Source organism: Tauraco erythrolophus, chromosome 4 (assembly GCF_009769465.1).
Source record: "Tauraco erythrolophus isolate bTauEry1 chromosome 4, bTauEry1.pri, whole genome shotgun sequence".
Classification (NCBI taxonomy): domain Eukaryota; kingdom Metazoa; phylum Chordata; class Aves; order Musophagiformes; family Musophagidae; genus Tauraco; species Tauraco erythrolophus.
The window spans coordinates 11,744,644-11,758,134 of record NC_141468.1 but is presented as its reverse complement, the minus strand read 5'-3'; the positions used below and the strand labels follow the sequence as shown (position 1 = coordinate 11,758,134).

The 13,491-nt window shown below is 37.1% G+C and overlaps 1 protein-coding gene across 5 annotated transcripts in view; it reads right to left on the bottom strand.

Annotated features, from left to right (window-relative positions):
* The window catches only part of CACNA2D1 (calcium voltage-gated channel auxiliary subunit alpha2delta 1), a 437,667-nt gene that overhangs the window by 123,606 nt on the left and 300,570 nt on the right, over positions 1–13,491 (bottom strand). For all 5 annotated transcript variants that reach the window (XM_086609980.1, XM_086609982.1, XM_086609983.1 and 2 more), the window contains exon 7: positions 6,320–6,451. In XM_086609980.1, the coding sequence (XP_086466106.1) occupies positions 6,320–6,451 (132 nt within the window). The remainder of the gene's footprint in view (positions 1–6,319; positions 6,452–13,491) is intronic.

The window sequence follows — 13,491 nt, the reverse complement described above, 5'->3', positions numbered from 1 at the left end:
AGTGACAGTGAGGTGGAGAGGCATCTGAAGCCCATGGAAAACCCCACATCAGAGCAGATAGCAGCTCCCTAAGAAGTTGTGACTCTGTGGAGAAGAAGCCCACACTGGAGCAATCCAATGGGTAAAGATTGTATCCTGCAGGAAGCACTCACATTGGAAAAGTCTGTGGACTGTCCCGTGAGGAGGGGATCCACTGAAGCAGGAGAAAAGAGCGTGAGGAGTTCTCCTCCTTTAAGAAAGGAGCAGCAGAAACAACATGTGATGAACTGACCTGCAGCTCCCCGTTCCCCATCCCCCTGTGCTGCTGGGGGAGGAGGTAGAACTGAGAAGAATGGAGGAGGTGGGGGAAGGAGTTTTAAGATCTGGTTTTGTATTCTTGTTATCCTCTCTGAATGAACCATTAACGAATTAAACTGATTTGTCCTCAGGCTGAGTCTGTTTTGCCCGGATCCCTGGTCAGTGGGTGATCCCTCCCTGTTCTCATCTCAACCCTCAGGCCTCTGGTTACATTTTTCTCCTCTCCACCTCACTGAGGGAAGGAGTGAGCAAGAGACCCCATCATGGCTCAGCTGACAGCTGGGCTAAACCTAAACAAGGACTCCCAGATTTTTTTATGTAAAGTTTCTATCCAGCTAGTCAGCCACCTGCAGGTACTGGTGCCTGCAGTTATTCCTCTATCAGATGAAGAACGTCACATTCCCCCTCATTGAGCTTCACGAGATTCCTGTCAGCTCAATTCTCCAGCCTGTTGATATCCTTCTCGGCTATCAGCCACTGCCAGTTCTGTACCATCTACAGACTTGCTGAGAGTGAACCCAGTCCCATCAGCCAGGTCACTAATGAAGATGCTGAATAGTATCGAATCCTGAGGTACACCACTTTTGACTGGCCTCTAGCTGGACTTCATGCCACTTCCTCATAATCCTTTCAGACCAGGAGTTCAGACAGATTCCAGTCCACCTCAGTAGCCATTTATCTAAGTTGTACTTCATCAGTTTGTCTATGCAGATGTTAAGGGAAACAGTGTCAAAAGACTTCCTCTCGAAGTCAAGACAAATAACATCACTGCTTTTCCCTCATCCACCAAATCTGTCATCTCCTCATAGACATTCATCAGGTTGATCAGTCATGATTTCCCCTTTCACTCATGCTGACCACTCCCAATCACTCTCTTGTCTTTACTATGCTTTAAAACAGTTTCCAGGAGGTCTTGCTCCCTCACTTTTTCAGAGACTAAGGTGAGATCCTCCTTCTTTCCCTTCTCGAAGATAGAAGTGACACTTGTTTCCTCAGGAAAGAAGGAACCTTAGGAATCTCTCCCAGTTTCCATAACCCTTCACTAGTAATCAAGGATGGTCTTGGAATGACATCCATGAGTCCCCTCAATATGCACAGGTGCATCCCATCAGGTAACAAGGACTTGTGCATGTCCAGTTTGTTTAAATGTTTCTTGACCCAATCCTCCTTCACTGAGGGCAAGTCATCCTTGCTCCAGAATTTCCCTCTGACTGAAGAGGCCTGATCTTACAAGTAAAGACTGAGGTAAAGAAGATAATGAGTACCTTGACCTTTTCCGTGCCTTTTGTCAACAAGTGCTCTGTCCCAGCAGGGAGCAGCAGGCCCACATTCTGTCCATATTTTCCTTAGTCTTTCTTTTGCTGCTGATGTTCCTGTAGAAGCTCCTCTTGTTGTCCTTCATATTCCTCACCAGATTCAACTCCAAGCAGACTTTGGCTTTTCTAACCATGTTTCTACATGTTTCGACAGTCTCTCTATTCCTCCTAGGTCAGCTGTCCTTGCTTCTACCTCTTGTACACTTCCTTTTCAAATTAAGAACTTTACTAGCTATCTTCATCACCTGAAGACAGAGATTCCCGTCTTGATTCTGATACAACTCCAGAAACGTATGTCAAAATGACAACGCATTCTTACAATGCCGAATTCATCTCTTGAAAAAAAGACTAATTCGTGATATACAACGTTAAATACTAGAATGAGTATATATTACATCCTTCCTAAAAGTTCCATTCAGTTTGTTTATTCTTCTGAGCTCTTTTATTAAACTACTGTTTGCTTACAACTTGAGTTGTTCAGAGTCATAGAATAGCTAATAGATAACTCAAAATTGCTCTTGGCACCTTCATATCAAAGCGGATGGTTGCCAGCACAGTAATAAATAGAGTACAGCATTTCTCTTCACAAATATGCTGCCGTTGAAACTAATGAAAACATTGACACTAAGTAACCTCACTAATCTTTGAAATTATTTTGGGCAAGACACACTTTCTTAAATAATTTAAAGAAGAAAAAGTTCCATATGAGGAGGCTCATACTGACTCTTTAAATCAAGCTGATTAAAAGATTAATTGAAAGAGGTGAAAAAATAGGTTTGAGACTGTAAGGGATGAGCCCCAGTTGTCTGTGCTGTGAGTTCTGCCTCGAGACAGGGTTAAGTTACGGGGAGAGACCTAGTGTCTCTTCTCTGGTCTCAACCACTCCTGGAGCAGGGATCAGGGAAGGTTCCAGAACTCCAGAAACAGGGGCCAATAAATAGGGGCAACCTTCCCCACCTCCAAACAGGGACTCTCTTCCCCTGTTGGCAGGTCCAACGCTGGATTTGGGACTAGTGATCTTTCTTTTTTTCTCTCTGTCTCTTCTCTCTCTCTCCCTCTCTGTCTTTTCACTTAAAGTTAAGTAACATAAGGGTTATCTTCATTTTCTGTAAAGCCACATGGCTTGAGTGGATACAATTGTGAGATGGCTAATATAACTTGAAGACAACCCACATGTTCCAAGTGTTTGTTGTATAAAAGTTCTCCATTAAAGTCGATGTTTGTTTTGGATCTTGAGTGTTATCTCGCATTTGTCCACACCAAGGGAATCTGTGAATCTGAGCCACCCTTCCCTTTTTCCAGGTGGGACACAACACAGAACTATGAAGGTATCTATCCTGTATCTTTGGTTCTTCTCTGCCATTTCTATCTTGATGTTTGAGAATGAGAGCTGAACAGAGTATACTCTAGGGAAAAATAGTTAATAAATATAATTAAGCAAGTAATGTATTAATCTATAAAGAGAGAAGTTGACCTCAGTGCAGTCTCTAATGTTTCTAGTGGGGCATCTTCTAAGTGGCTGAACGGTTCCTTTTTATGCCTAGCACTGGTTCTGCTATCACTGCAAATATCAATATACATGCGTGTTGATGCATATATTTCTAATTTCTTGCACATCTGTATCTATCCATCTAGACAAATATCTTCCTAAATCTGACTTGCCTGGATTTCATATTTTCTTCTTCTTCAAAACAAAACCAAGGGCAACACCACATAAAAACGCAGTTTTCTCCTCAGTAAAAATGACATTTTGCGTAAGGAACGTTTGATGGACTAATTATGTCGTAGCATTTGGTACCATTACTTCCTCTACCTGATGCTGTTGGCTATTTTCGTAAAACAATTTCCTGTTCTTATTATACTGCATCTAATTACTATTTTATCTAAGTCTAATACCATTTAATATAGACTATAAAGAAGAAGGTCTGAGGAAAGGAACTGGTCTAAATGCCACGTGTCTCAACCTTGGTCACAGTCGGAAGAGAGCTGTCTTATCCTCGTGATAATGACAAGGGAACGCAAATGTACCAAAGAGGCGACAAATACTGTTGAAAATAATATGAAATCATACGTGTGATGCTAGAGGGGTATACAACAGTACCAAAACCAGAATATATGTACGAAACAAGGGGGTATATGTAATAGACAAATAATGTTATGTTTCACAGATACGTTCCATCCATGGGGTCACTCATAGAAAGATCCCTTCATGCTGCTGGTTACTATAGTGACAAGGACAGCCTAAGAGCCTACTTAAGACAGAAGTGATGTACCTTCTAGCCCATGACTCAAGGCAGTGGGATACTGTCAGATAAAACGATTAGTTCAAGAAACCTGTGATTGAAGACATCCTCTATATCTTAGAGGCACCAAAGACAAATTGTTTTAAAGGGAGGAAAGACTGAGCAGATGTATTTCAGCTAATAATGAGCAGATTTATCTATGCATTTTATATTAGTTTTTTTGTACTTCCAAATTCTTTCACAAGTATCATCACTATGGAGAAATTAATCACTCTGAAGCAGACTTACCTAAGGCCAATATAATGAAGTAACATTTTACAATTTATAATGTCATTTTCAAAACGCAACTGTGAAAAGCATCCATTCCAGTACATGAAATTTGATTTAATTTTCAGAATACTTGTGTGTGTCAGATAGGTCTCAACAAACTAAGACAAAGAGTTGACAAAAAGAGAAAGATGGACCAACTTGCACAGAGACCTACTCTAAAAACCTAAAACCCAAAGGGCTGACCGATTTGAGCCCTTAAACTGAAGGAAGTGGGAAGGAGAAGATGCACAGAACAATGCATATACAACTTAAGGACTGTCAGACTGCTCCAGATTACTCTGTGTGTGCACATAAAATCTAAGAACTAGGAAATTACCCAGGAATTTTTGAAGTAAAGTTCTGACAGATCTAGACAGTTAATAAGGATTTAGGCACTTAGCTATGGAATAGGCCGGAGGTGTGAGGATCTGAGTTTTATACTAAATTATAGAATAGTTTGAGTTGAAGGGACCTTTAAAGGTCATCCAGTCCAACGCCCCTGCAGTAAGCAGGGACATCTTCAACTAAATCAGGTTGCTCAGAGCCCCGTCCAACCTGACCTTGAATGTTTCCCAGGATGGGGCATCTACCACCTCTCTGGGCAACCAGTTCCAAATATTCCACCACCCTCATAAAAAATTGCTTCCTTATATCTAGTCTGAATCTACTCTCCTTTAGTTTAAAACCATTACCCCTTGTCCTATCACAACATGCCCTGCTAAAAAGTCTGTCCCCATCTTTCATATAAGCCCACTTTAAGAAATGAAAGGCCACTACAAAGTCTCCTCAGAGCAGCCTCTTCTCCAGGCTGAACAACTCGAATTCTCTCAGCTTGTCTTCATTGGAGTGGTGTTTCATCCCTCTCATTATCTTCGTGGCCCTCCTCTGCACCCACTCTAATGGGTCTATGTCCTTCCTGCATTGAGGGCTCCAGAGCTGGATGCAGTACTACAGATGGGGTCTCAAAAACGTATACTAAAAATATATAATTTTTTCAGATGGAGTATATCCAAGCAACATATTCACCTGAATAATACGGACAAGTTTCTCCCATTTTATCAAGGTTTTATCGAGTAGACAGGTTAGCTAGACATAAGACTATTTTTCAGTATATAAAATAATCTTGCACTTGAAAATAAATTTCCTAGAAATTGCCACAGAGATATATTTAAGAAACACTTCTTTTTCAGCACTTGGAAAGTATCACTATATAGTAAGAGGTGACAAATAGTGACTCCAAAACACAGCACTAATAGATCTCAAAAGCATTGAAACACAACACTTAGAAAGAAAAGAAATATGAAATTAACATTTTCAATATTATTTTTTCTGCAACATCTCACTGTGTTTATTTGATCTGCATCTAGCATGACAAAACAAACACGATTCAAGTGCTATGAAATATTTCTTCCCATAAACTAGCCTAAGGCTGTTTCTCTGCCGGTGCTAGCAATTGTGCTAATGATGCAGTAACGGCTTTAGAAAAATCTCCTTCACCCTCAGAAACACCAACAATCCTGTATAAACAGAACAGAAAGGATCTCAAAGTTATTCCTTAACCAGCTGTAGGCAAGAGAAAAGACACTGCACACAATTGCCCTGTGCGTAGTGGACACATCATTCTGCCATCGATAACAACATCGCTTAACAAGAACAGCAGCAGCACAGGCAGTATGCCTTGCCATAAACCCAGCCTTTCCATTAGCTAGTACACATCAAAAATCAAATTAAGGCTACTGATGATCTAAATTCAGTAAAATATACATCTATTTAAATTAATTACTGTAATCCAGTAATGGGATTCTTCGATAGGTGGAACAGACGCTGGCTGAAGTAATCAAGTTGCGTTCATTGACCTTAGCTTTAACAGCAAACACATAATTGTCAGAGATCATGGATTCTGTGGGACATAAACACAGCATGGTGCAATCGCATTTTTACTGACTTGAACCATATTTCACCCTCAGTTTCTTCCCCCTCATGCTAGCTTTGTGCCAGAATAATTTCACAGTCCTTGAGTTACTTTTGATATACAGAAACTGCACCTATGGTAAGAAAGTAATTATTAGTTAACTTTTATTGCTTTTAAATAATTTAGAATATTTTTTAAGGCAATATGAGGCATAGGACAGTTCTTTGAGAGACTTCACTTACCTGGGTAATACCTGGCGAGACCAGTTGCACTGCCGAAAACCTGCCATAATAAAGTGGGGTCTTCTTCTCTGTTCCGCTTGAATACATCATCCAGCGCTGCAGTCCAGTTGAGCTCATTTAACACTATTGTTGCTGTCGAAGACAAAACATATTTGGTATTACAAAGTTACAGCCTAACACAAGAAGCGATGACTACAAAAAGCAAACTGAACTATTGCAGAAAGTAATAACATTTCATTCCACTAATCTCCAAAGTAAATTTAAAGAAACACTCCTCTTCCTTGGGAATCTTCTTCAAGTTCCTCATGCTTTCTTCTTCCTATTGCATTATTTCTACTCAATGACTGTTGGCTTATTTGCATAGCCAGTATTTTCTACAAATACTTTGTTTCTGAGATGTCACTCTAGTTGCACTTCTCAGTTACAGAAAAAGAAATGCAAGCATATAAAGTTGTCGTTTACTAATTACGACACACTTCAATAAGAACAACTAGAATGTCGTCAACAGTAGGTATATACCTCTCATAAAGGCAACAAAGATGTCCCTTTCCAAATGGATGCTGTAAGAGAATTATATGGGAAAAAGACAAGGATGAGATATTTGAATTGTAACATTAAGGTGGGACTGTATGCACAGTAGTACTCTTTATCGCACGCTAAGAAGATCTTAATGTCCATAGATGTGACCACACAGAAACATCAGCAATGTGAACATTAATATTTACAAATCGAGTCAGTTCCACAATGAACTTGAAATACAAGGAAATTCACATTTCATCTAAACACTATAAGGCCAGTTATACGCAAACTAACATGCACAAAGTTGTCCTGTACCAATGTTTGTTTTAATCAATCAAATATATTATATAATTAGTCAAATATACAACATATCAACACGTTCTCTGTCTTTTTGAAAAAAAGATATGTTGGGAAATATGCTCTAAAATTGATGAACACTGCTGCAGTAACAGTCAATTGACTACATAGTCAGTAATCAGTGAAATTTTACCATGACACAGAATACCTTACGATACAACTTATGATAAATCATGCTTTTCACCTCATTTAATCAGCTTAAATATCTCATTAATTTCCCCCTAAAATTCTTAACAATGTTAGGCAATGGCGGATATTCAGTTAATAAGAAAAAGCAAGGGTTTTTTTTTTGTTTGGTCACTAATTCTTTTGTGTTGCCTAATGGCATTGTCAGTAATGTTTCTAAAACTGAAACACCTGGATTAGCAAGTCAAGAGTGGAAAGGGAACTAGAGAAGAAAAAATATTTGAAAACAGCTGAAGATATAGGTATAAATCCTATGAAAGTTAACACTGTAATACAAATCCTGCTTACATTGTGGCATTGCACACAGGAAAGAAAATTCAAGATCCCTTGCAAATTGGCAAGTCAAGCTGAAAAAAAAAAAGTTCATGTTTAAGGCACCTGAGTGGCATCACAGTATAAACTTTGGCTACATTCTAGCCCTCTGCTCCCATGAAAAAAAGAAACGATAAAAATAAGGACAGGTTGAAAGCTAACATTTGACAGCCCATTTCCAAAGCGAGGTTGTTAACAGGTACTAGAGAAATGAGATCACAACATTAAATTTTATAGCCTTGTTTTTAAAGGTTAAGGAGAAAATTGCTACACCATGTGTTTCGCAGAAAGGTTTATCTGTTTCTTTCAAAGTAGTTTTAAGATAATACTGCTCTCTCAGGATATAGCTTTTTATAGAAATACCAAATTAAATTTTCAACTCTTGAGATTCCCTGTAAGCAATAAGCTTGTACTATATACTTGTCTCTTTGTCTAGTAGATAATTATAAATACATATATGTTTACTTAAGAAAGAGGAATAATTCCCTGAGGCACCATGAGAAGTTAATTATAATTTTTAAATGGTTACTGTTCAATTATCTCTTTTAGATCCAGTTTGATCTAGTGTGTAATTAAGCATCATGAACAGACTTTCTAAACTTGATTTTGTTTCAGATCTTACTTCCAGAAGTGGTTCCAAGAAGTCATTAGAAGCTCTGTCCTTTACTTACGCAAATAATAATTTATTTTCAGGCTTGAATTTTTATTTTTTCATGTTACCGTTTCCTCATCTGAAGTACAGAGTACTTGGCCCAGTGGAAGTCTATGCCAATGGTTCTCAGTGGCATATAGGGCACTGGAGCTTAGGACATTTACTTAAGGCACATAGGAGACAGTAAGTCTTACCTCTTTGACAACTGACAAAGCATTTAGGTTTCACGGCCCTCTATAAATTCCCAAGTCCCATAACAATATAAACCAATGCATTTCTTTGGCATCGTGATCTGACTTAGAAATGCCACAGCCTCTACCCCCAAATCTTTCAGTGACTTTACTGCCCTGGTCAGACCACGGACATCGCTATTTAGAAAAAGACTTAATCAGGAAAAAGTATTTTTAAGTTAATCATGCTGATAAATGCTTTTCTGAATCGTTGGCTATGCACCCCATGAAAAAATCTCTTCACATATAAAATCCTTAAGAGATGACTTCCTTCAGACAGTAAGCTCACTAACAAATTATATTCAGTAAAGATACATTAAACATATTACTATAAATTTACAAATATTGTTTCAAAGAGTGTATGTCTAATATCATCCAAAAATGTATTGCAAAGATTTATAGATATGGGAACCTATATGTTTACATATGTCTGCACATACACACTCATATATATACATTTTTATTAAAAATACGTGCACATAGGAAAAAGGAGAAACTAAGGAAGCAATCTACAAAGAGTAAATTAACTAAGTATTGAAGTACTGAATAGGTATATTAGAACTAATAATTTCAAAATTTTATTAGACTTGGGATTATTCTATAAAGCAAGAAATACATCTTACTAGATCTTATGTGTAATATTTGTGCAGAAGTGATGCTTTACAGTCATTGTCAAGAGTTTTATAATCTTATTCATGTCCCACTTCCCTCTTCATCCTCCTCTACAACTTTATCCCAGAGACAAGCACAACACCCTAAAAAAATCCAAGAACTTGCAGCAAAAAAAAAATCAACACATGAAGTCGGAATAATAATTAAAAAAAAATAATATGGAAGTCAAGATGACTGAAAAGAACAGAGCATCCAAACAGAAGTAAAGTGAAATAAATCTGGGAAAAGGCTAGTAACAGTATGTAACGTATCTCAGGTACCCAAAAACATGTCTTACTGCACTGCAGAAATTCATAGTTATGTACCCAAGTCTCATTTCAGAAATATATTTTAACAGCACACGTGTTAACTTCAACATGTTTCACCTTCCTCTTAATTCGCTTCTCATTATGACAAGAATTTGTGCTTGGAACAAACACACAGGGTTTATTAAGCTGGACTGATATGTAAACAGCTGATTATACAACCATTAAAACAATTATTCCTGGAGCAGTTTGCTACTTATAATTCAAACTCGCTTCTTTCATTCATGGTTTTCTCTTTGTTTGGGTTTTCTCATTCTATGCACAAGTGTACTTGATCTAGAATGCACCCACATTTGTGTTAACTAATCCAGCAATCAGTAAATAGGGAAAAAAATGTGCTGGGAATTTTAGCTTTAAGAATTTATTTCTTTAAATGTTTTTCCACAACTAACATTACCAGTTTACTTCTGCTAGAGAATATACCCTGGACTCCAAAAGGCAAGCTGTAAATCAAGCACCCTACTTTACTTTTTTTTTTTTTTAAATGCAATACTTCTGGTAATAGGCAATTTCAAAGCAATACCTTTAGATTCTGGTTTAAAGCCTACAGCAATGGATTTGAAACTTGCCAACTGAAGAAAAGCAAGCAAAACCACTCATAAACAGCAATAAAACTATTCTTCAAATGGTTCCTACTAAAATATCATGATTCTCAATTTGCACGTAAAAAATCAATGCAGTGTTACTTTCACTAGCTCATAGGAGAGACCATGGCACCTGTCAGAATACCTGAATTTGAGAGAAATGGATTTGTATTGACTTCATGAATATAGGGAGAATTTAATTTATTTTTACTATTAAAAATAATGCATTTTACTAAAATAAAATGTTTAGAGGTGTTATAGCCACACCTGCTGAGATGCTGTGTATCCTAGAAACACTTGCCTTTCCTTTTGATTTAACTTCTGTACAGGAAAGAGCTTTTGACTGATAATTGGCAGAAAATCTAGTTGGAGACAACTCTCCAATAACCTTATTTCCAATTCTGCTAAAGGAAGTCTTTGAAGGTTACTACTTCAAAGCACTTCAACTGCTACCTTTCACTTTATATGGGCAACATGGAAAAATAAAATTTATCACCACACAATAGGAAACATCACTCTTTCTGGCTAATTCCACTGAACTCCATCCATCTTTTCCTTTTTGCCCTCTTCTTTATGACATGAGGTTTAGGAGTCTTGACAAGGAATGGATTCAATTTTCCTCCGCAAATGCAATCAATAAAAAATAGAGCGCACCACCGTGTTCTCTAAAAAAAAAACCTGGAATACACTTCTGATGATTTATTCAATGTATGGGCCCTGGCCTGCAGAGTACAACTTTATTCGAAAAGCCTGCGAGCTATTTACTGTATCCGAAAATAAGTCAGCTGCTGTTCCCTGATGGGGCAGCTACACGTACGCTGTGTCGAACAGAAGGGAGCTCCTCAGCAGTTCATTAATCTTCTCTTAGTGAGTGGAATGTATTACACTTCCATATCCTGCTTAATGGAGTTGACTGATGGATTCCTTTAAGGATAACACTGACTAGTTATTGTTATGGATTAAATACATATTTGTGATCAAACACTATACTATTTACAAGTGGGCTCAGAGGGACAATACATTTGCAAGTACACATTTTTCTATACATGTGTGCAGACACAGAGGCTTCCATCTGTAGCCATGTCAATTGGATATTATAGACATTCTACCAAAGGTATAAATTAATCTTTATGATTTACGTGTTTCACTAATTTTTTCAACATTACATTCCTCCAATCTTATGTTAAATTACATAGAATGTTACACACGCTCAACTGTCATTGGAATGTTGTACTCCCATTTCAATTTACATTGGACTAAGAAGGAATAGTCTTTTTCATTTTAAGGTATTTTTAATTAGATTTTTGCACTGAGAAATATATGTATGTGTATATCTATATACACACACACATACACATTTTCTCCATAATTCCCAAATACAGTAATTCGAAGAACTATTCTGCTAGTAACTTGGACTTCAACCCTTCAAATTTAGGTGCATGTTTTAAGCCGTGAAATTCTCTCATGCAAAGTTCAACATGAGCAAAAGGCCAGAGCAAAGGAAAGACCGTAGACGCTACAGTGCTCCAAACGGAACACTGTCTCCAAGGTAACTGGTCCTCAGAGTAGAAACAGAAATCTAAATTAGTTGGTTAGAAATCAGTTGGAAGAGAATAGTAGAAAAATTCTGAGAACTGAGAGAGCTGAGTCTTTTATCCAACCTCTCTATAGAGGTTAAGCAAATAAATAGAGCTCCAAAGGGTGCACTTCCATGTACTTACACTGCTAGAGCACACTGTTAGATACAGGCATGGATCACAGAAGCGGGTATCTACACACTGCATGCTTTAAATGTAGTTTGCACGCATACACCAAACTACCAAATTCGTCAGATTAGTCACAAACATTGCAGCAACTTGTATTTTGTTTTGAAAGCACCCACCAGCTGATTTGAAAGTGTTCTGTTGTGTGTAAATTCACTCTTAGGAATTAATTACATACTTTGAAAGTTAAAAGAATTACAAGTGGGTAAAATATTACAAAATGAATAAACTTTGTTCATTTTTATCAAAATAGGGATTTACAAATCCAAAGGAAATTTACAGGAGGAAAAGAAAGAAAAACAGTCTTAAAATTTAACATAAAATAGTTATTATACAGTGGCATTTCCGATTGGATTGCACATCATTTTAAGTGATGCTCTACTGGATATTGTATATATAAATCTGTTACAAAATCTTGCTTTGAAAGCAGCATTTGTATTTCCTTTCATAACTGAATATGAAATTACTGGATAATAAGTACTGTTTGTGTAATATGCATTCAATGGTGCATAAAAAGTAAAGTATTAAAATATGATTTTTAGCACATGGAATAATTATGAAATAAAATAATTTCAACATCTAAGATTGCTGAAAGAAAATTTTATAGAGTAGATATTTTACACTCTTAATTAAAAGCATAAATATTAAAATGTCATGTACTTTTTTCTTTAAATGAACAACTTCTCTGCTCTCCATTAGATATCCGACATTATTTCCCAGACACTTCTATAAATAATTTTCTGAAGAAGTCACTGAAGTCTAGCATACTGTTGTGTCTGTGTCAAATCAAGTAAATTAATTGGCAATGCCACACACTGTCTGCTCGCCGGCTTCGCTGCCACATGCTGACAGCGAGAGCAGCACAGTGAAAGCTCGTTAAAACAGGAAACGCCCAGGAGAAGGAAATGAGAATAAAAATGTCAAGAAGAGAAGATGGAATTAAGCTTCTATTATAGCTCCACAAAACGAGTTAATACAATGCAGAGTCATAGATTGTTCAGGACGCACACATAATTTTCCAACAAGTTATTTATCTCTACAAAACACAAAAGATACCCACATTGTATCCTGCAACCTATTGCCAACAACAGCATTTGTGCATCTTACAAGTTGGGAAGGATGAACGTTCGTTTTTGCCTTGCTTCCTCTGGTATCAAAACATACCAGCATGTATTCTAGAATGGAATAATACTCAATTTAAAGAACCATACAGTACTCTAGGCTTTTTTCTGGGAAGATGACAAGTCATGGAAGACAAAATATAGGAAAGATATTGTTGATTAGAGTGGTTCTGGAAGACTTTCAGAATTTGTAGAGCTATGCACAGTGTAAGAACCTAAGTAAAATTATAAACAGAATTAACTTATAAAAGTAATTACAGCACCTTCTGATTTTTTACCATTTATTATTAGTTTTTACAGGTGACTTCAAAGTAGGCCCTCCAATTGGAAATAATTCCTTCTTAAAAAAAAAAAAACCACATGAAATTATTTTTAAATGAGTTGTATTATAATGGAACTATCAGGGACTAAATATCAACAAAACACCCACTTAGAACATAATGATGACTATATTACACATATTAATTCTGA